At 38.1% G+C, this 23,862-nt stretch overlaps 1 protein-coding gene across 4 annotated transcripts in view; it reads right to left on the bottom strand.

Annotated features, from left to right (window-relative positions):
• HOOK3 (hook microtubule tethering protein 3) overlaps positions 1 to 23,788 on the bottom strand; it is an 85,857-nt gene extending 62,069 nt beyond the window's left edge. For all 4 annotated transcript variants that reach the window (XM_058044615.1, XM_058044617.1, XM_058044619.1 and 1 more), the window contains exons 1-3: positions 23,689 to 23,788; positions 9,698 to 9,783; positions 451 to 523 (exon numbers count right to left, since the gene is read on the bottom strand). In XM_058044615.1, coding sequence (XP_057900598.1) covers positions 451 to 523; positions 9,698 to 9,783; positions 23,689 to 23,745 — 216 coding nt within the window. In that variant the 5' untranslated portion in view covers positions 23,746 to 23,788. The remainder of the gene's footprint in view (positions 1 to 450; positions 524 to 9,697; positions 9,784 to 23,688) is intronic.
• Positions 23,789 to 23,862: the final 74 nt, after the last annotated feature.

Here is a 23,862-nt window from a genome sequence, read left to right as displayed (position 1 = left end):
CTCCCTTAAAACTCAGTAGCTCTGCAGAGCTGACAAAGTAAAAGGAAGCAACATGTTGCCATTTTTCTTTAAATATATTGTTTATGTTCCTATTTTTAGGCAGTTGTTTCTCAAAAAAGCTGTTTTTTTAAAAGCTGCTTTCACACTGTACATTAAAAAAAAAAATCTCTCATTCAATGTTTGAAAAACAAAAGGTAATTAATGTATAACATTTACTTGAATATTTTCCTTTTAAATCATTAAAACTTGTTCACAAATTCAAAATGTCTTTGCTAAAATTGTGCAGGACAATACAACATTAAAAAAAAGTAAGTGTAATTAAAATGGTACAAAATTCAAAATGCTATCTATAAAGCAAGATCCTAATCCAGAAATGTGAGAATATTTAGACACAATATTGTATTAAATACTGAAATACAGACTCACAGACACGCAAAGTAAGTCAAATACCTTTAGCCTCCAATTATCTCCCACTTCTGTTTTGATTCTGTTCAGCCAATTTTCATCAAAATAAACTGGATCTCTGAAAAATAAAAAGTGCATTTATTAAAAACACAATTACAGAAATTTTGAGTACACATTCATCATTAAGCTCCCATCTCAGGTTTGAGTTAATTTAAATGACTACCTCTTGCATCTGACACATGGCCTGAATACAGTAGTTCAGAAACCTGTTACTACTCATTTTTCTAAGAACTTTCACCCTATTGACAGCACAGGTTCATCTGTGTGCCATGAGGAGCTTATGCTTTTGAGGAAGCATCTTTGTATTTTGAATGCATTTTGCCAGTTTTCCCTCCATAAGTCCTACCTCTTAACTTCTCTGGTGTTGCAGCAATATTTACTTGCATTTCTTAAAAATATTAAAAATTATTACTTTTCCACACATTATGCATCCCTACCATTGCACACTGCTTACAACTATTCAGCTGCTAAAATAAAAGCCTGAAACTAAACAATACACATGCTGTCTTGATAGAGTGAGAAGAGCTAGGAAACATCACTGAAGTTTTTATGCCTAAGAACACACTTCACTATTTGATTTACCAAACACTATCAGTTTTTTAAATCCTCTTTTCACAGTAACCCTACACAAATCTTTTTGTGAACACCCTAACTTAGAAGCTTTTCTATTCTCTGCACTTTTGACAAGGCAATCAAGAAAAAGAACAGAGAACTATTTCTATGCGTAACTTCTTCCTATTAATTTTTCTCAAAGCATCTTCCACAAGCTGCTTCTTCAAGACACCTCCTGAGACTCTCTCTCCTGCTACCAAACTCAAAGATCATCTAAAAGGCTAACATTTTCTACTGCTCAATTCAATTTTTCCCTTTATTATAGGGAATTTTGAAAATGCTATGATCAGAATTAAGGAGAAATAAGGTACTATATATAACTGGTTTTAAAGGAGTAGGAAAACACAAGGAAAGGTTTCTATTTCATCCAACATATGAAGTCAATACAGCCAGAATGAAAAAACTGCCTTTTTATTGTTAGCAAAATGCTCTTAAGAGTTTGTGTTACAGTTTCAGGTGAAGTACTCTATTTTCTGGACTGCTGCATTTGCCACTGATTACTTATCAGATTTACTGCTGCACCTTCTACACATAGAAGTGCTCCGGACTGATTTCTTTTTTCAAGGGCAAGGCGCCATGAGATCTTTTGGCAAAATTTCAAGAGAACTCTGAATATGCCTGGAGAGTCAAATAACATCCATATCATATATACTGTAAACCAGCAACTACATCAGAACTTTTATTAGAGCACAAACTTTGCAGTCACACTTTGCATCTGATGCACAGTACATGCTGTGTTTCATCTTCTCCACAGCATCTTCACAATGCATTAAAGTCTTCAAGCTGTACTGCAACTACAATACACAGCAATGGAGGAAGATCATAAATAGCAATGTTTCTCAACTGACACATTTTCATTGCTATTTTTTCACACTTTGTTACAGACTCTGGTGAAGATTACAGCATATTTCGTTTCCTTGTCATTGCACCTGCAAACATATATCTGGAAGAACAGCTTTAATTACTAGTTAAGTTGATGACTCCAAATTACTTCCATTCAAAAACAGTACAGTTCTAGCATAGATGACAGAAGCTTAAATTACAAAATAGAAAAGTAATGTCTTATCCAGACTATCGCTGGTTTTGAAATATATATTTTCAAATAGCTTTCAAATGGCCTCTCCGCCACAAGAAGACAGGTAAACTTAAGAATGACATTGATTCAAGTACATGTAAGATCTCTGACACATGAAAAAAGTTTACATTCAGCTTTTACATGAAACAAATAGCTCTCCTTGCAAAAAGCCTAAATTAAAAATCCTTCATTTGCCTAATTTCCACTCAATCACAACAAAATTATCTGGACACTAATGAAAAGAACGACAGTTCAAATCCATTTTAGGTGTGGGGTTCAAAAAATACGCTAATGACTGTCAAATAGGTCTTCTGAGAATTGCTGATACACAAATAAGCTAGCTTAACAAGAGACTCACAATTATGAAGTATTTATGCAGCTGAGAGATTAAGCAGGTATGACCTGTGCTTCCTCATAAAAAAAAACCCAACAGGGCTTCCTTAAGGAATCTTATAATTTTAAGGGTTGCACTTGGCCACTAACATCTTTAGCTGCTTCAAGGCTGTAGTGCCATAAATATATCAATCCTTGACATACCATTTTCATGATTCTAGGAAACAACATGAGCAGGTATAAACAACATCCCATAAGCAAAATTATATTTGGACAGACTGGGTAGCAGATATTGCAGATCCAGTTTTCAACAATAACAGCACCAGTAAGCGAATCAGCTGAGGAACGCTAACAAGACTTCAGAGTTAGGTCCATCTTACTTCACTCTGAAAGCCTGAAATTCAGCAGAAACTAAGCAGCTTTTCTCAGCTACTACTGTAATAAAAGGAACACAGGGACCAGCAATTGTCTTTTACAGTTCTGATGAAAGTCATAGGCTACCACACCCTGATATACATCATCAGACATACTTAAGGAAGGTCCCTGAGAAATACATCTAAACTCAGTGTGGTAGTCCTCTTCCACAGATCCATTTGCTTTTTCATTTGTATGTATACAAACCTCATGGAAGCATCCAAGGGTCCAGCAGCTGATAAGCAATCCAGTTGAAATCAGTATCATGGTCAAAGTAGCACCAACAGTTTTTTTAGAGAAGCGTCATACAGGTTACACAATAATTAATAACACATGGCAGAAAGACTTTGCCAGGAACACAATAAGCAGAAAAGCAAAAGGTTGGGTATCAACACTAATCAAATCTAGAATGATCATCCTTTCCTCAACCTCATCACCATTATAATTTTCTTTCTCTTCAAAAGTCTCACTGAAGTTCATTACTAGTAACAACTGCAATGCTCTCTCTATATAACAAACTATTGGAAATCAAACCTGAAATAACTTTTCCACAGTTACTTCTAAACATACTTTTAAAAAGGGGTTTCCAGATGTTAGATCATTCACAGCCCTTGCTGCAAAAAAGTCTCCTTTTGCTATATTTCTGGGAACCATAATTCAATCAAATTCAGGTCATCTTAGGCCATTTCATTTGGAAGCAACAGCATTCTTCTTACATTGTTTGAAAAAGCACCACCTAAGCAAATACAAAAATGTGTGGCTGAGAAGTGAGCAGCTATACTATTAGAAAATTAACTGGAGCATCTTCATTGCCATGAGACGACTCATACATGAACTAAGTATTTTGAATTCACTAAGTTCCTGAGCCTAGACCCAAACTGGCTAACTTTGAGGATTAGAAAGGTATTTGTGTATCAGTTGATTGCTGCCTACTACCTCAGTAGTACTGCAGATAACTGGGACTTTTCTTCAGAGCAGAAGATACTTATGCTGTTGCTAATGCTCTATCACTTCATGTGATGTTTTCAGCAGTGCTCATTTATACCATCTCCATCTTATTTTGTATGCAAATTTTCCTTTATTTAAGCAATCATCTCTCTCCATCACAGATGCCAAGAGACAGAAATACTCTTCTAAAGAAAACCAACCCACGGAGCATGTAGTATAACTCATGATGATTACTCATTATAACAGTGGTACAGTAAGCTGCATCAAAAAATGTGTTTACAAAAAATTTCCCTCCCTCAGTGATATACAAAAGCATGGCTTTTGTGTTTTGCATGTGTCAAAATGCATACATTGTGTTGCAATGTATAATAGAACAAATGAATAATTCACTGAGAGGGGCACAATGCAGAGATGACAGAAGAAAATATATACAAATTCTTACATTTACCAAGGCCAGTATGACAGAAGAAAGAATCAAAACAAGAGGGACACCTGGCACTAAACAGTCTCCAGAGTGGGATGAAAGGAAAATTTTAAAACAGGAAATTCCGCTATTATAGGGATATCAGTGGACAGTGAAAACATAAGTAAAATCATTGCAAGCTATACAAAAAAAAAAGGATGTGATTCAGAAGCAAGCTATGGCACTCATACCAGCATAAGCTACAACTTTAGGCCAACAGTCTACTCATAAAAAATCAAACATTTTATTTTGCTTCCACTCTTTACTCCTGCAGTACAACATTCTTTAAAATAATCATCAACACTGAAAGTGTACAGGCATTTCTTCTTACTGTACTTCACATCAATGCTAGTCAGAGGGATTACCACATCTGAATAGAAACAATGAATCTTACAGAATAATACACAAAAGTTAAACTAAAACATAGGCTGAGTTTCTTCCTCCAAGATAACACAGTTAGCACTAGAGAATTACATTAAATGGTATTTTAAGCTGAAATTCAAAGATAAAGTTTTAATGATATAAAGGAAGAAAATGTCCTCAGGAATTTGACAACACCTGTTTTTTAACAGCTGAGACTGCAAGCAAAATTTTCATGCTTGATTACATAGAACATATTTCTGGTATTTGCTGTCACACACTACATCAATAGCAAAAACCTTCTGAAGGTGTCAGTAATTTCCTCTGTAACCTTTTCTTCTCACAGCTTATTCCAGCAGCTTTGTTAAAGAAAATTCTGCTGCATCTGTTTTGATGTCTTACCTACAAATGGGCTGCTACTGTGAGTGTAAAAAATATTAAGCATGATGTACGAAAAATTAAGAACCATAGAAGAAACTGTCAGCCCCCTCCACTTGGTACAAGGCACAGCTGGCTTTTGTCAGCTGATGAGCAAGCAATGTTCTTCCTCTTCTCTTTCCTCTTTTCTTTCTTTTTCTGACTAAATCCTACAGTTCTGTTTTATGCAAATTTTGTCTAAAACAACTAACTTCCTGAGCCAGGGATCTCTCAAAAACTGCTCCTCATCATGACCTACTATCTCCCACCCTCATAAGTACCAGTGGACTTTTCCTAAGAAGGCAAATGTAAGGGAAAAAAATAGAAATAATAGAATTCACTACTAAACCTTTAATTTTTTTGAATAAATGCTATCCTTACTCCCCTATCTGGAAATATATCCAGAACATTAGTCCACTCCAACACCTTTAAATTTCCATCAATGCTCTTCTTTACTGGATATATTAATTTGCTCTTTAATATTTTAAAACATTAATTAATTTACTATAGTAAAATCCTGATTCACACAAAGTTGCCAGAACTTTCCCCTCCCTACCTTTACCTAATCAGGTAAAGGCTCAAAGAACACACACTTAAAAGAACCTTTAACAGGAAGCACCTAGACTAAGAAACACCTGTTTTTCTTTCTTCCTTGGAAAATTACAAAAACAGTGGTTTATCCTTCTCAATAGAATAAGAGTAATGGCATTTAAGTTGTGTCTACAGTCAAAACAACACATTTTTCCTTTAAAGATTAACTTTTGGAGAGATTTTCATGTCAAATGCAACTACTCAGGTTTTCACTGCAAATGATATGTTTGCAGTGACCTGATGCTTTCAGGCTTGCTCCTTGCTATTTAACATCACTGCAAGCTTTTCCAAGTAACCTTAAGCATACAGCTGTCTTTCTGCAAAAATTGTATTCCATATTATTATCTTTCTTGGGGCAGAGGGGGAACCCATGTTGCTAATATAAAAAGAAAAAGGCAAAAAAGCCTGCTCTAGACTTGCTTCGCATTGTTGAACATGCCCTAACTCGCAGTGAAGTAGTCTTCCTGTTGTCTTTGTTCAAAGGACCAACAGTGTTGAATTTGGTTTTATTTTCAAGAAAGAATATTTAAAATGGCTTTGCCAACATGCTCCCGATCAGTTTTCTAGTCAGCTACACAAATGCTGATCCTTATATTTGACCTATATTCTACTATCATGTCCAGGGAAAGAGAAAATATTTGGCTATTCTACAATCCCTGGTTTCTACTTCAAAAATCCATTAGACTAATCTTCTGTTACACCTCTTATCTTATACTACTTACCTTCTGTTTATTCTATTAAAAAAAAAAACAAACAAAAAAGCAGTATTTTCTCTCAAAGATTGTTCATGTTATCGTTCCTGTTGTACAATCCAAGATCAGATTGCTGCTGCTCAACAGGAATGCAGTCAAGATTTAGCAATACTGTTGCTAAATTTCAGGATGAGAATATGTCTGTTCATTACATAAGTATGCTAAATGTTAAATCTGAAGCATAACTACCATAGAGTAAGATAATTAAACACTAATTTTGGCATGTTCAAATTATTATATAGGACATAAAGAAAGAATTATAAATTGTCTAGGAGATCTTTACATATTTTAAAATCATGCTACAGAAATGCAATATTTGTACTGTATATTTATTTTTAAAGTTCAGTTCATCAGCTGAAAACAGTATCTCAGAACCACATGCTAAAAAGTCTTGCTTTGAAATATTTGACCACACTGAGATTTCCCTTTTCCCTTTTTCTATTCTTCCTGTGATCTGGCAGTTCCTTCTCTCACTAGGAGGAAGGCTCCTGCTCCTGAGAATCTGCAACTAAACAAGAGACTCAGTTCCCTCACAGCAGTTAGAGCCCTAGGAGCTCTGTCAAACAAATCAGCTGTGTTCAGTAAACCTGAGCCACACAGCAGCATAAGAGGGAAGTGCTAAACACTCAAACAGGATGGAGGACCCTCATCTTCTGACTGATACCAAGAAAGGCTGTTGTTTGCTCAGGGTTTGAATTGTTGAAAGACTGCTGAAGCGTGTCCAGCCCCCACATTATTATTTCTTCAGCTCTTACACCTGGGCACAAGCTGTACAGGAAGGGAAACCTGCAAAGTACCAAATGTGATTATGCAGCTTTGGAAGGTATGGTCAAGGCTCAAGTGGTGTTCTTCGCTTTGCAACAGTTAGTGAAGTAGACGTTTGAGCAGCAGAGAAACCCTGCAGGTCAACAACCAGCTGTGAGATAGTGTTGGCAATAAAGTTTTAGTTTTGATAACCATTAAACCCTTTTGAGAATAAGGACTGCTTGGAAGAGATGGGATCCACCAGGCTATGGTGGACAGATGCATCTTCATGAACAGGCTGGCCAAGGTGGTAAGAACAGTTTTATACAAAAAAAAAAAAAAAAGCGAACATTAAGTTACAAAGTAGTGAACTCTGTTGAAGAATTAGGGGTGAGGAATGATATGAACAAAAGACACCTCATAGTCAATAAAGCAGGTATGGGTAAAGTGAGATCACTCCAAGCATATGCACATAAATATAGAAAGGCCTAAAGAAGAACACTCTGGGGAAAGTTTCATTCTTGGGAATCAGAAAGACTGGATGTGGTGGTGTTCACAGGGGTCCCAGGAAGAGGGAAGAGATGAGGAACTGACTCCATGTTTCAGAAAGCTTGATTAATTATTTTATGATACATATTATATTAAAACTATACTAAAAGAATAGAAAAAGAATAGAAGGAAGGATTTCATTAGAAGGCTAGCAAAGAAAGCAGAGGATGGAATGATAACAAAATCCTGTGTCTGACCAGAGAGTCCAATACAGCTGGACTGTGACTGGCCATTAATTAGAAACAACCACATGAGACCAATTAAAAATTCACCTGTTGCATTCCACAGCAGCAGATAATTATTGTTTACATTTTGTTCCTGAGGCCTCTCAGCTTCTCAGGAGAAAAATCCTAGCAAAGAGGTTTTTCAGAAAATATCGCTACAGAAAATCACGTCTACAGCTGGATGCATATGTGGAGTGCTTGTGCACTAATGCAGGCAGCATGGAGAACAAATAGGAAGAAACAGAGTTCTATATGTAGTTGCAAGGTCCCAGACCCACTGGGATCATGAAGTCACGGTAGGATAGCTCACATGCCAAGGCTGCTGACATGAACATACACAGGCTCCTTAGGAAGAACAAGCTAAGAAGGCAGTGACAGAAAGATGCCCTTCCTGCAACAGACCAAAGGGAATGAATGAGCCCTGCCTTAGGACGGATTTGAGCCAGCTGAGAGATTACTAGTCAGAATGACTAAGCAGATCAGCATGAGTGACACTGCTACAGATTCCTGCTATAGACTGCCTGATCAGGATGACATCCTCATAGAACTGATGAAGCATTACAGGGGTAACTGGATAGCAAGATGGGCTGGAAAATGGCTGAAATGCTAGGCTCAAAGGTTTCAGAAGCATGAAATCCAGCTGGATTCACTGGCAGCATATCCAAGGGGTCAATAGTATTAAATGTCTCTAGTAGGGACCTAGATGAAGGGACAGAGAGCAATTTTTCATATAATATAAAAATGGAAGGCATGTTTGACACACCTGATAGCTGCATTGCCATTTAGGAGAAATTTGACAAGCTGGAAAAACAAGCTGAGAGTAACCTTACACATTTCAGAAAAGTTAAATGCAACAAACCCTATTCACCAGTATATAGGGAGGGTAAGTGGTTGGAAAACAGCTTTGCAGACAAGAAACCAGGCAGAAACCAAGTGGAACACACTCCAGCAATGTGTCCTTGCAGCAGAGAAAGCAAACCAAAACCTGGGCTGTGTTGGGAAGATCGCTGCCGGCAGGCCAAGGGAGGTACTGCTCAGACCTGTTAAAACCGTATCTGAGCTGCTGCATACAGGCCTCCCCAGTAAGAGAGACACTTGGACGTACACGGAAGTTCAGCAAAGGGAAATTAAGATGATTAACAGACTGCAGTTTCTGTCAAGTGAGGTGAGACTGAGTGAGCTGTGTTTGTTTCGCCTCAAGAAGAAAAGGCTCGGTAAGATCTTATCAATCCTGTGTATAAATAACCCGATGGCTTCTTCTTTATACCCTCACATAATCTCAGTGGTGTCTGGTTAACAGACAAGGGGTAGTGGAAACAAATTGCAAAGTACTTCCAACTGCAAAAAACTAAACTGACAGTTCCATTCAGTTCATCATTGAAACTTTATTGCATTAAACTACTTCTAACACTACTGACTATAGTTTCAAACAACAATCAGGGCCAATTATCTTACCTTGCACTGATTTCAATTTTAAGCATGAATCTGTATGTCTAGTTTTAATTCAGGTTACTTTCCAGTAAGTTCACACTTGAATGAACTCTTCTCTAAAACAATTGTTTTTTTTTTCATTTAAGATAGTTATCTGTAAACTACAGAGGAAAAAATCATTAGTCATGTTCCACTTTAAAGTACCATGTGAGCCACATCCTTAGGGAATACCAGCCAAGGTAAAACACATGTAAATACACAAAAATGTACAGATATAAAAAACCTCTGTATTTAATTCATTAAGCAAACAATTACTTACATTTTTTGAAGAACCTGGGCCATCACAACCCCACTCGTTAAATCTTCCACGGTCTGGCATGGTGCCTCAACATTAAATGTCTGGATCTATGTGAGAAAGGAAAAAGTTATCCTTTAATTCCTTCAATGTAAAGGAATTCTCAAAGGTTTGAAAAAAAATACTACCAAATAGCAAAAATAATAAACTCCACATATTTAGCATACATGTTTGTTTTAAAAAGCTTTATATTTAATAGTCAAAGACACAAACATCTTGTCTTCTTATCCTTGTTTTCTCAATAAACTGCTACAAAAACCAGTATTACATTCTCCAAAAGGCAAACTTTCTACTGCATTTTCTACTTACTGAAAGTCATCAGTGCATTCAAGTACTTCCATATAATCTTGTACAATTCAAGTACACCCTCTCAATCAAACAAAATAAACTCAAGTTTTAGAAGGAACAGTGATCCCACAGAATGCTCAGCTCCCCACAATGACAAGATAAAATGTAGATTGATATACATATTCCAAACTTGATTAATCCCTACTATCAGATGGAAGAGAAGAACACAATATTGCTAAACCCTGATTGCTCTATACACTACTAGAATTCTGAATATTTCACGCTAACGTACTAACACCAGTGACAAGCACCACAGTCCGCACAAAGCTCTTTTCTTCCCTGCTCTCTTGATGAGAAGAATCAGTCCACTTCAGGACAATCTTTTTAACTGGTTTAAGTTACTTGATAAATTACTTTAAAATAACATTATTTTTAAATTATGTGAATGAGTTTGCAACAATTTTTATGGTACTATTTGGAGGGTATCTGTCTAGTACTCTCTGCTACTATCCTACTCCTACACGAAACTTGGGCTTATTTGTAGAAAGCAAATTTTTTCATATGCACAAGGGACAAAGCAGTCAACAAAAGCACTTGCAGTTTCAGAGTGCATAAATGTTACACACAATCAATCATTTTTTTTCTGAACATAATGTGCAACCATTCATGCTTTAGTGGCATTTGGAAGAGTAATAGTTGTTAGTCATTTCCCAATAAATACCCTTTATATGTGTGTATTACAATAAAAGACAATTCATGTTTCAGTGGGAAATTCTGGAGGTCTTCCTCTGAGAAGGCTCTCAGAAAATCAAGTGCACAATAGCCAGATTCTCCTTACACCTTTGGAAGAGTATATTATTAAACCTTTGGTATAAGAACTCTAGGTCATGTAAGGTACAATTAGTAATGCTGACATTCTAGCAATGCCATTTAACATTAATTTGGAGTACAGGCACCTAGGTGAATTTTCCTTTTTTCCCTGTACTCTGGAGAAAAAAACTAACACTCAAGTAGGAAAAAAAAAGCCATTATATGAATGAAGAGTCAAAAATTGAGCTCTCAGAGCATGTTTCCTGGTCAGCTGTGACCAGTCAGTAATAATGAATGATGTCTCCATGTTCCAAAAGTACATTAATAATTACTGAGTGGCATATAAGACAGACAAAAGCGACTTCTGCACTTCTGATTCAGATTTTCTTACAGCATGGTCTGAACTAGCTGAAAAAACCCCACAGCTGCCTCTCCAGAAATCAAGAAGCCATCATAGGTTGTCAGGACACTAGATGAAAATCAGAGTGGGTGGGTGAGGAAAAAACCCACGCATGAAAGTACAACATAACAGGATACAACACTGAATTACTATTTTGCCAGAAAACTGAATTTACCAGTAGTTTCTGATTTGTGTCAACAATGTTGAAGGAATACAGAGACAACTCTGAGTCCCCAATTCAGCAAAATATTAAACAATATATAATAGTTTAGAGCTACAACAATAAGATCCGCAAAAACATTGTGGATAGTTATGCTTGAAGAAGTTTAAGATGCTAAAAAGATAAAATTATCAACCACAGACAATGAAAACTTTTTTTCTAATTTTGTGTATTATACATTTAAATGATGAAAATTGAAATAATTTTGCTGCACAAGACTCAAATCAAAAAATCCCTTAAGAATCACTACTGATAGAGTTTTCCAGAAGTAGACAAGGATAAATATTCTTTTCAAACAAGCAACAGCAACATAATTAAGATTTACAGAGTGCAAACTAACCAGGGTGTTTTAGATTTATTTTGTGACTTGATATACACAACACTTCCTTGACTAAATAAAAGGGTATGTAGATGATACCACGACACTGAAAGACGAGCAAGTCAAAGAAAGATAAGCAAGTCTATTTCCAAAACACAGAGGAAAATGATGCACATTTGCTGTTATTTTGTGTATAATTTTATCATCATACTTCCCTAACACTTTACATAGAAAAAAGGTCTAAACTACCTTTAAGATTCAGTTAACCTATCTGAACTCTTTCTTCCTCCCATAGACATACATGTAAAATTTCCATGGAGGAAAATAATGTTTCTCATAGTTAGGCATCAAAGAAAAGAAAGAAACTAATGTGTCTTTTATCTGTATAAACATTTACATTTCATAATAAATGAAATTTAATTTTACATTTAGTTTACTTATTTTTTATATTTAGTTTTAGTTAAAAAAACTATAAATTTAGTTTTCAGATTTCAATTGTGCCAAATTTATACTGCAAAACATTTACACAAATCTTAAAAAACAAAGAACTATATGCTTTTCATATCCTTCAGAGATATGAAAATTACAAATTTCCTTCAAAAAACTTTACACAAAATAGCTTTTCAAATTTACATCAAAGTTAAACTCCTATACCATTGCCAGTTCTACAATATGCTAAACTTCAGTAAGGCAATATGTTCACTTTCCCTCTAGGGAAAGTAAGAATTCACTTTCCAGAAGGGAGAAAATTATAAGAATGTGGCAAATGATAGGAATGTGGCAAGACACAGAGTTCCAGCTATTGAGACAAGCAAATTGTGTGTGCGTGCCTCTAAACAGCTATTCAGTAACAGCTGTTAAAACAGTGCTCTTCCTGTGCATTGTGATGTGTCTCCTCCTGGAAGACTACTCTCCCTTCCTGTACCAGCTGCTCCTCTGCGCCTACTTCTTCATTGCTTGCAATGCAGTTCTCATCATCAGCTCCACAACACTGAAAAATAATTTCTGTTTGCTGTTATGATTATTGGGGCTTTTTCCCCATTTCCTGAACTGCTGTGCAGAGCCTGTATGTCATGTCTGTGGGCACACATGAATCTCATGAAGATCAAGGCCAAGTACTGCATCTGAGCTCGGGCAACCTCCCCTACCAACACAGGCTGGGGGGAGAACAGATTGAGAGCAGCCCTGCCAAGGAGGAGTTGGGGGTGTTGGTGGGTGAGGCTGAACATTAGTCAGAAATATGCATAGTCAGCAGGTTAAAGGTGATTTTTACCCTCTACTACTCTCTCATGAGACCCCATGACTCTCAGTACTACAGCAAGCTCTAGGGTCCTTCGTACAAGGAAGACACAGACAAGTTTGAGCAGGCCCTGAGCAGGACTTTCTTCCTATGATGAAAGGCTGGGAGAGTTGGGGTTGTTCAGCGTCAAGAAGAGAAGGCTTCAGTGAAACCTCACTGTGGCCTTTCAGTACTCTAAGGGAAGATGAGGGCACACTTATAAATCGGCCCTGTAGCAAACAGAAAAGCAGTAACTGTTTTAAATTGGAAAATCATATATTCAGAGTAGATAAGGAAGAATTATTCTATGATGAGGGTGGTGAAACACTGGATCAGACAGGTCGTAGATGCCCTATCCCCAGTAAGGCTGGGCTAGGCTCTGTACAACCTGATCTAGTTGAAGACATTCCTGCTCAAAGCCGGGGAAAGGGGCAGGGTAAGGTTGGACTACGTGACATTTCAAGGTCCCTTACAACACAAACTATACTATGATCCTATCACATAAGAATCTGAGGAAAAGAAAGGGGTAAAGGGAAAAACCTCAGCCACTTGACTTAATCACTAGGTCTAATAGGCCTTCATACTTTCCATCAACTATCCTGCAATGAGAGAAAAGGTATTAATTTTACTGAATATTAATCCAGATCTCTGATCCACATGGACACAGAGAGTCAAATTTTATAAAAACCTTAGAATAAGAATTAACAGGTTACTGTTACAATGCAAAGGAGGTTATCACTGGGGACTAAATAATTGCTTCAGGAAGACAATATCTTAGAAAATTTGAGTTAAGAATTCCTGGTTACATATATGACTAGTTAGGATTTGTTAGCTACTAGGGATAGGATGCAAAAATATATTTTATGAAAAATACTTTTGATATGAAGGTCAGTGAACTGGACAAACACTCAGTTGTCAAAGACATTAGGTGAAAACCAGGATAAAAATGTAATGGGGATCCAGCATCCCATGAAACTTAATGAGAAAAAGAAAAAAAAAGTAAAAAACCAAACAAAGCAAACTAATTCTACCTCAAAGACAAAAAACATTCTCAATGACCTTTTCCTTCTCAACATTAAGGGATAATGAAAGACTTGCTCTTTGCACAGTGATTATATACACGGCTTGTTTTCTATTAATGATGGAGTTACATAACAAACCTCTTAAATATTCTTTTGGAATAATACCTGAAATTCTTATTAGTGGTTCTTAGCAGATAAAACTCTGACTGGTTACCTTAAGCCCAAACACAACAAACAGCAACATCCAGTTTCCAATTTATCCAAGCAAAGCACTCCCCAGTCATGGATGGAGGACAAACTGAGCATAAGCCAACAGATTCTGACCAACCTGCTTGTTTCTGTCAGGTTTTGCCACTCTCTTTCCCTCTCCTTACCATTATAACTATTATTAACAATTATTATTGTTGTTGTTGTTATTACCATATTTAGTACTACGTTATATTAATTATTGGAACTATTCTGTATTTATGTTATGTCTAGCCTATTATTATTGTTGTTGTTGTGTTATTTTATTTCAATGACTAAATTTTTCTTATGTCAACCTGCAAGGTTTACCTTTTCTTTTCCATTCCTCTTCTTCCACTTCCGCAGGGGAATCAGTGGCAGAATGAGTAAATTGTATGATCCTTAACTCCCAACAAGGATTTAGCCATGGCACCACCAATTTAGAATTATTCATCCACTATTTCCCTGTATCTGTGGAACTGACCATGCAAGCTTACAGCTGGTTGCTATGCAGAGCCATGAACAATACCACACTAGTACAGAAGAAACAAATCACAGAGACAAGACAGGGAGAAGTGGCCGTGAAAGGAGACATGCAAGGAACCAGCTTCACTAGTTGGATGCAATGAGCACACTGGCAGAGACGAATTAGGTGAGCTGGACAATCTGTCATTAATCCTGTATCCTGTATTACTCACAAGATCTGCAAGAATCTCACTAAAACATTTACTCAGCTTCATTGCCTGGAGGAAACCAGAATAATTCTCTGCACAACAGCGGGATAATTAAGTGATAGACACAGTTGTTTTTCCTCAGATGTAAAATTCTTGTATTAAGACAGTCTTTTCAAATTAGAAGCGGATTTTCATCCTAAAAGCATATCTTGTCCTTTAGGATAACTTGAGGATTTCTTTGCCCATTTTTCTCCTCACAGTTCGTAGCACTGCAATCTTCTGCCTGCATGGTCATGGCATAAGCTGTTTTTTCATGCTTTCCAAGGTAACAGCAGACTGTGTGAAACAAACAATGGGGAAACAGATTCTCTAACAAGCAGCAGCTTTATTCCAAGATATGAATTTGTGAATGTTTCCATTGATTTTCAGGTTGTCAGACTTTCATTACTACAATCTCAAAAGTTACTTGTGATCCAGCTGTAATGTTAGCTACTCAATTAGCCCAACAATGAAATGACAAGGTTTTAACATTACTGTTCAGGGTGGGGATTCTTCTAGGGAAGAATTTGAATATTATTTTTTTATTAATTTGCCTCTCATTTTATATATATTGTGTTTAAACCCAAATATCTGAATAGGCCAAAGCCATGAAATATCTCAACCAAAGTATTTATTCAAAATGATGCTTTTTCAGTTATTAAATATTTCATTTGCAGAAACACAGTGCAGAAAGCAGAAGACACAGCTTGACTAAAGCTTACTTACTAAAGGATTTAAGAGATAAGAGAGCCAGAGAGCCATGACAGCAAAAACCAGCTACTACCGCACTGTCCTGGCATTGCCACTAAATTGCTGCTAACTGATGTCTTCAAGTATGACAAATTATTAAGATATTATTAAGATACACTGAACAGAGTCTCAAGTCTGAATGGTTTTTGGTTTAACCATTTCAGAAACATTAATGAAAACACAATCTAACCTACCCACTCCTGTGGTAAAAATTAATGTATTTCTGTTTTCAGGAATACATACTTTCAGTTGAAAGCCAGATGAGCCAACTGATGAAAAAGAATTCTAAACAGCATTTGTAATGAAGATAAAATGAAGATATATAATACATAAAAAAGGCCTAAAACAGCAACATAAACCAACAGTTCTTTTCAAGCCTTCATCTATTTAATCACATTTTATTTAAAAGCAATATGTATCAGTCAATTTTCAAAATAAAAGCCACTAATAAAGTGCAAAATTGCCAATCATTAAAGCAATAGACCCACATTTATAGTATACATACATTCACACTGCACCAAGCATCAATGAATTTTAGAAAGCTTCAAAAGTGCCAGAAGTATCTTCTTTTCTTTTTTGGGAAAAAAACCCCCAAAAAACAATCTAAAACACAAATGGTAGGCTTTCCAGGAACCAGTAGCTTCCTTTGCTAACCAATGTACAAAATTTTCCATCTCTACTGCCCAGAAGAGACAAAATAATACACTTATGATGATGTCATATTAAACACAGAAGTAGAATATCTTCTACCTTCAGCACTCTGACTCACAGAAGCCCAGACAGGAATCCAGCCCACAGAACTGGGACACCTGAAGTCTCACCAAAGGATAATGAAACTTTTCTGTAAAAGTATGTGCTCAATAAAAATAGCAGAACAGCGCTCAATGAACGAAAGAGTGAAAATCTTTATATTCTGAATCAAGATGGCTAAGCTAGTAAAATCTGAACAACATCAGGCAAATGTGCCCAAACAGATCCAGACTAAAGTAAGTACCAGGCAGCAAGATACAGCATTTTTGTAAGGGTACACGGCCAAGAAAAGTCAGTTTACTTCTTGGCTAGTGGCTAGCTAGAAAAACTGTAGCAATTTATACATATTTCTAACGTTACTTAAACAAACAAAAAACCAAACAAAACCAAACAAAAACCCACAAAAACTACAACACAACAAAACAAGAAAACAAACCAAAAAACACCAGAACAAATCAACCCCCCCCCCAAAAGAACAAAAAAAAAAATAAACAAAGCCAAACCAACAAATAATAAAAAATAGATTACAGCCTTCCCCTTGCAAAATACAGAAGAACAACTATTTAAAGCCCATTGTTCCAAACTTTGCACCTATAATACAGATGAGAAGCAGTCTCTATTGACAGATGAGAGAAATACCTCTCTTCCCTGAAAAGCACAGAACATGAATCCAAGAACACTAAGTTCTACTGAAATATCATCTGCATTAACTTTCTGACCCGTGGGGAAACACAGGCTTTCACAGGATCACATGAGTAAGAAAGATTTAGCAGCTAAAAGATAGGATTAAGAAAAAGCTGGCACTAAATTTTCAGCAGGTTAAGAAATTTCTGACAACAGATTCTAGGACTGGTAACAGATGTATCTGTAATCTGTAAAATTAGCATATCTTGCCTAGTTTAAGTCTTTTCCTTTCTTTATTTATATTTCAACAAACAATTACCTGAACTTTATGGAATTTTCTACAGAATAAGATTTTTCAGAGGCTGACCAAATTCCATAAAAAAAGGCAGTAACTACCATGTAACAGGCAGCCATCTTCTGACATTGACCATAAAATTTAATCATTACCCCTGCCAGAGGGATCAAGCCATGCTGGACTTTTTTTCTAACCACAAATGGGGCAGTAGAATTTATAAAGTCAAAACCAAACATGCACACGAAAAACACACAAAAATAAATCAAGAAACAAAAAACCCACACATAAATTCTGTTGCAGTTAATCACACACTTATTTCTACTTATTCCTACACTGAAGTGAAACTATGGATACATTGCTGCCATAGCAAACAAATTCACTCAAAGATTCATCTTATGTAATCCTGAAATGTAGAAAGGTCATAATTCATTTAATACTTAGCAACACTGCACTGAATAAATTACAGATGCTCATTTCCCTGACCTGTTGTCCCCAAAGCATAAATCATGTGGTTAAATACACATTTCTTGTTTAATATTTTAACTTAGCTACCTCTTGAGAGACAGCTTAAATGGGAGGTCCACAAGGGATACAAAGCAATACCAAACTTACAGCTTGACACACTTTTGCAAAGAAACTTGCAGCTTAATGGCATGAAAGAGCCCTAGGAATCCCAGGGCTAAAGCACATAATCATCAGATTTACAACGCATCTTCTTGTGCAATACTTGCTCCACTACCTGTACCACTTCCTGTGTGCTCCCTTTGAAAAGATCCCATCCCTTTGTGGCCCCAGCTAGTCCACTGAAACACAACTCCAGCTTTGTATCCATTCAGAAGCTTCTGCATGACACGGGCAGGAGCAGAGCACTGGCTGGACTCCCCCACCCTTAACCTTAGAGAGCTTTTCCCCTCACTGAAACCCTTCTCCTTTCCATGCTGTCTCTTTGTTCTCTGCTCTGAATGAGCAGTACTGAGGAACTCACAGGGGGGAATGGTCTAAGTTAGGCATGGCAAATGCAGACAGAAAAACAATACAAGCATACTCTGCAGTGCAGGAAACCACTACCAGTGGTTAAAGAAAGAGTTAATCCTTCTCGCTTTCCTGTATGGCAGGACCTGCCAGGCTGTTGGCAAGAAAAGCCACAAGGACACTACTACTCTCTTCCCCTCACTTTCAACCATGCATTCCTGCTGTTGCCTTGTGCTATTGTTGGTTGCCATGTGACAGATAACCTCGCTGTTGTTTGGGGGTTTTTTTTCTAATTAATCGCTAGGACTTGCAAATTAAATTCATTTTAAAACCCCAGACTTGGGTTCTGAAGCTGGGGCACTCAATAAGGTGAATTTAGGCAAACACCTTTCTAAACGACCACGCGAAAGAGTCAGCCAAAACGAGAGAGCAGAAAGTGCAATTGTGTAGCAGGGGAGAGAGGAGACACCCAAGGCTCAACTTGAATGTCTACACACTGTAGCGAAGATTTCTAGCGTCCGTGAAGAGCAGAAGGACAGAAGATAATCTCAACGTTTACAAGCCACAGAATATCACAATTAAGACAGAGAGTTGTGCAAAATTCACAGTTTAACTTAATCTCTTTAAAACATCTCTGTTTAAGTATTTCAGAGAAGACAGAAACAGATTTCTCTCCACACCTCCCACTTTGAGATAACAAGCTAACAGAAAACTTGTTTCCTTTACACTCTCTAAGGTTCATAGTTCCCAGAAGCAAAGTCTGTTTCTTTTCCACCAACATCTCACAACCCCTCACCAAAAGATGAGGGGGCAGAATTGGGAGCTGAAATTGAGCACATACTAAATCCCATGGAAATGCCTTTTTTCTTCAGAGAACTTACTGTAAATATATACTGCACAGAACAGCTCTTCAGGAAGGAGAAAACAGGAAAAAAAGCAGAATGTGGGACAAGGCCCCAAAGAATGAAAATCTAACAGTGTCAAAATGCATGCATGATGAATGATGCCAGCACCTCCAGATTCTTTGTTCAATCAGACTGACTTAAAAATTGGGGGGACGATGGCAGGGAACATATACAAACCATACCCTATCACCTTTAATTATTATATTCCTATATCATCAGCCTTCTATCACTTGCTCTTCAATATAATCTTGAAGAGAAATTCCTGTTTCTGCCTGACTTCTCAGCAATATGTTAAAAAAAATCACCCTTATCTAATAATGGTGCTAGACATTCCAGCTCCTTCAAACATGATGAATGTTACACGCAGAATATTACAGTCATAGACAACTATCCCTTTAAAAGCTGAAGCAACAGATTCTTGACTATCTTAGTGAGAGGTCATAAAATATAAAAAAAGGTTGCTCAGCTTACTGGTCTTTTATATTAGTTGCAAGGGCTGTGATCTGCAAGGTTCCTCAAGCCATATTCCACGATTGCAGACAAGCTCAAGTGGTTTTGCCCTCTGAACAACAACACATTGTATTCAAAAGAATAGTTTTCTTGATTCCCTGTCATCATCAGCACAATCAACCTCTCCTAAAATATTTTTTTTCAAGAGGTAAGACATGTTGATGCAATTATATTATCAGAAGTAAATGAAACTCTACAACTTTGTGGTCAATGGCCAAGGAGTGGAAGAAGAAACAATTTAAAAAGGGACAGCAAGTTGCCTACAATCTTGGCATCTACAAGAAACCAGAAAATTACTTAAAAGTGCAAATGCACAAGGATCAAGAACAGCATAATGGTGTAATCTAAAAAGAATATAACTGGACGGCGAGGAAAAACAGCCTTCCCAGTAGACTCCCCTAGTAATTCCTCTTTGACTAGAGTGCCTATCAAGCATTTGCAAGCAGCCGTCCTGAGGAATCTGTTTCAGTAGTTGGTCACACGTAGTTGGTCTCTATACTTCATACTACTACAGATAAATCCTTACAGTTGGGGATAGGCCATGACACAGAAGACAGAGATACACTGTACTGAGGAAATTTTTCAGCCAAAAAGAGAGAAAGGTCAATATAAATAACCAAAGTGCTTAAAAGGTGGAGGATGCTGAAACAGGAGACTTGCAATGTTCAGAAAGTTCTCACTTATCACTAAAGTTTTAACAGAAACTCTATTTGGCCTTGAGGCCAAAAGAAAGAAAGCAGGCAAGATGCAGTTTGGTGGAGGCAGCACATACTAAAATAAGTGATATTTATCACAATGAAAGAAAGTTTATGACATCTCCACCAACTTAGTACTTACAACCACTTAGCAGCAGCCTCTTTGTTTACATCCCAATGCTAAGCAATCTTTTCAGTATTATATCTTAGTTCTACGCTAGAAAACTTCTCAGGTTACACAGCAAAAGCCTGTAGCTATCACAATGATTTCATACACATTAAAGTGTAATTGGCACAGCCATGTTTGGCAGCTCTCCACATTTTATGAAATGCCTCAGCTATGTATCTAAGTTGAGAGTGCTCCTGACACTACACACACACAAAAACAACCCAAACCAAACACCAAAACCCAATGTATTCATATATAAACCACTCTTAACTTTTAAACAGAAAAAGAAGTTGTCAATCTCTGTTAGATACATTGAAACAACTTTAGTATTATTGCAGTTTACCTCATAGCTGCATTTTTATAAACTATCTCGGCTGAACTGCATCTTGGATAATAATCCTATAGTGCGTAGGATAGTCTCAAAAGGGAGTTTTGTGGGAGATTTTTGGTAGAGCAACAATTCTACAATTATAGTAAGTTGCTAACACTGCCAAAGTGCAAATATCAGTTTTGAGAGGTCAGTACTTGGCCTCCAGTCCTTCGTTCAGTTTTCCTCAAGTTGCCACTACTGTGTCTGTCTCAAAACAATATCACAGTCACCTGCTAAAGAGGTATTAAGTCAAAACTCATCCAGCTGTTTAAAATCCTGAACAAAAATTACTTAGGAAGCCATTTGATGACATTGTCAGAGAGGTGAAAAATAAACAAGAAGTTAGCTAGAGCCAAAGCCTAACAACAAAAATGGGTATTGGCAGAATATTAAAAAATAAACCAAAACATATTCAGAGGTAGGCAGCTTGCTCCAGCTTAAAGACAGCAGAGGAGAAATCACAGGTATGTAGGATAAAAAGCCTAAGTGATATTCTCCTTAATTAAGATCATTAGTTGCTAGAGGGAGGAACACTTTCTTCTCACCCTATATCCATCTGAGCAAACAGTCATTTTAGGCCAAACAGGTTCTCAGACTTGGAGAAATCCTTATCTATTCAAAACACAGACAAACCAGTTTAAGTACTTCTGTATGAATGTTAAGCAAGCAACCTGGGAGGCAAAACCAGTTCTAAACAGCCAGCTTCCCTGGCATAATGGGAAATGACTGCCCTTCCCAGATGTGCATACCCTGTTATTAAGACAGCTCTACCCTCCAATCTAAATGAACCGTTTCCCAAGAATCATTAGGGGACTTGAGAGAAAGCCAAACAAAAAAAGCATCTTCTTTACACACAGTCAGTTTCACTGAGAAACAAAAAACTTCGCCGCCTCTTCTGCAAGTTTCATGTATGCTGGAATAAAGTCACCTTTCTTCATTTTTTTATTACTGAATCTGTTTCAAAGCCACATTCCCAAATAAATGACAAAACTGTAAAATAACCTGTAACTTCATACATTCATCTCAGAATAAAGCTGATCCATTCAAATGCTGTTTAAGATTATTTATTTCTGCTAACCAAAAGAGATGCAGCTAGTCTCCTCATTAGCTCAATATTTGAGAAGTGTAAAGGCACCTGTGTGGACCATTTCTACAGACAGGACCAGGCTGCACGGGGTACACACAGCTTCAGGACTGCAGATTATAAAGACTGAGCCTCTCACTCAACTTTTCTTTGCCAATATTAACACATATCAACGTACTCATATTGGGACTTTTTATTCCTCACACCTGAAAGAGAAAGCATGGAAAGCCCAAAGCAAAATAAGGGGCCAACATTTGTTCATAACAAATATGGAAAAGCTGGCAGGAATGTGAAGGAAAGTGAAACTCAGTGACTTATTGCAGACCTACGTGAAGCACTTCTCTGAAAACCTCTTCCCCAAAATTGTCATCTTCTATACTTTTCAGGCCATGTGCTCACCTCTAACAATAATTTATTTCCCTTGCTCATCCTTTCTGACTTTCATTGAGAAATCTAACCTGTTATTCCCCAGGAACTTACTCATCACGATCAGAGCTTCAGTCATCTCTGGCTTCTCATAGAAAAAAATATCTGAAAATTTCTGTTTCTAGTTAACAATCAGTTGTATTGCAGAGTTTCATATTCTAGGTATTTACTTGGCAATTCTGAGTACAGAAGGGAAAAAATCCAAACCAGCCTCAAACAAAAATCCAGAGGTTTCAAACAACTGACCAATTATAACTCAGCTACTACAGAAAGTTAAGTTCCACGTCTGTGTTACAGTCACTGATCAGACTACAGGTAGCTGCAAAGCCAGGTTTAATGTCCACCATACTTTGGCTGCTCTTTGAGTGACAGCATAACCAAAAGACATTTATGGGAAAAACCACAAACATTAAAGTAGTATAAAGTAATTTTTATCATAAGATCATAGAACCATAAAAGGGTTTGGCCTGGAAAAGAACCTTGAAAATCATCTGGTTCCAATGCCCCTGCCATGAGCGGGGACACCTTCAGCTAGATCAGGTTACTCAGAGCCCCATCCAACCCGGCCTTGAACACCTCCAGGAATAAATATATCACCACTTAGGCTGATACTGTAAAATCCTCGGCCTCATCGGTGAATTCTGTCTCTCGAGACTTAACCTCTGCTTAAAAAACAGAGAAAAATAAACAGGCGGAAATGCAAGTTTCCGGTCAGAAAGGCGGCCTTGCTGGTCAGAGGGAGACAGGCAGGTACGAACAACGGAGTACTGCCATACCGACGGCACAGGAGGAACGCGAGCCCCGGCCTGCAGCTCGCCAGCCCAGCCCGGGCGCACCTGGGGGCGCTCCCGCGCCGGCCCCCCGGGCCTTTGTTCCCCCGCTGCACGGGCAGCGTTGAGGCGGAGCACGGCCCTGCCCAGGCACCCCCGATGCGCCAAGATAAGACATAAACAAAGCAAGACCGGACCGCCGGGGCTCCGCTGACGCGGCCCGGCCCGGCCCGGCCCGGCCGGAGTGCGGGCCGCGGGGCCTCCATCACCGGAACGGAGCCGCGGCGCGGCGGGAGGCGCCCGGCGCCGCGGCCCCGAGCCGCAACCCAACTCGGTGCGGGCGGGCAGCGCGCACTCACCCAGGTGAGCAGGCTCTCGCCGAGCTCGGCGCGCTCCAGGCTCTCCACGTTGAACATGGCGGGACTGCGGGGCCGCGGCCGGGTCGGTACCGCCGGTCCCGCCCCGCCCCGTCCCGGGCCGGGCGGTGGCGCCGACACGTCACCGCGCCCTGACGGACCGGCCGCGCGCGCCTG

The sequence above is a fragment of the Melospiza georgiana genome, chromosome Z (genome assembly GCF_028018845.1).
Source record: "Melospiza georgiana isolate bMelGeo1 chromosome Z, bMelGeo1.pri, whole genome shotgun sequence".
Taxonomy (NCBI): Eukaryota; Metazoa; Chordata; class Aves; order Passeriformes; family Passerellidae; genus Melospiza; species Melospiza georgiana.
The sequence above is the reverse complement of the archived record's forward strand: the minus strand, read 5'-3'. Positions and strand labels throughout refer to the sequence as shown.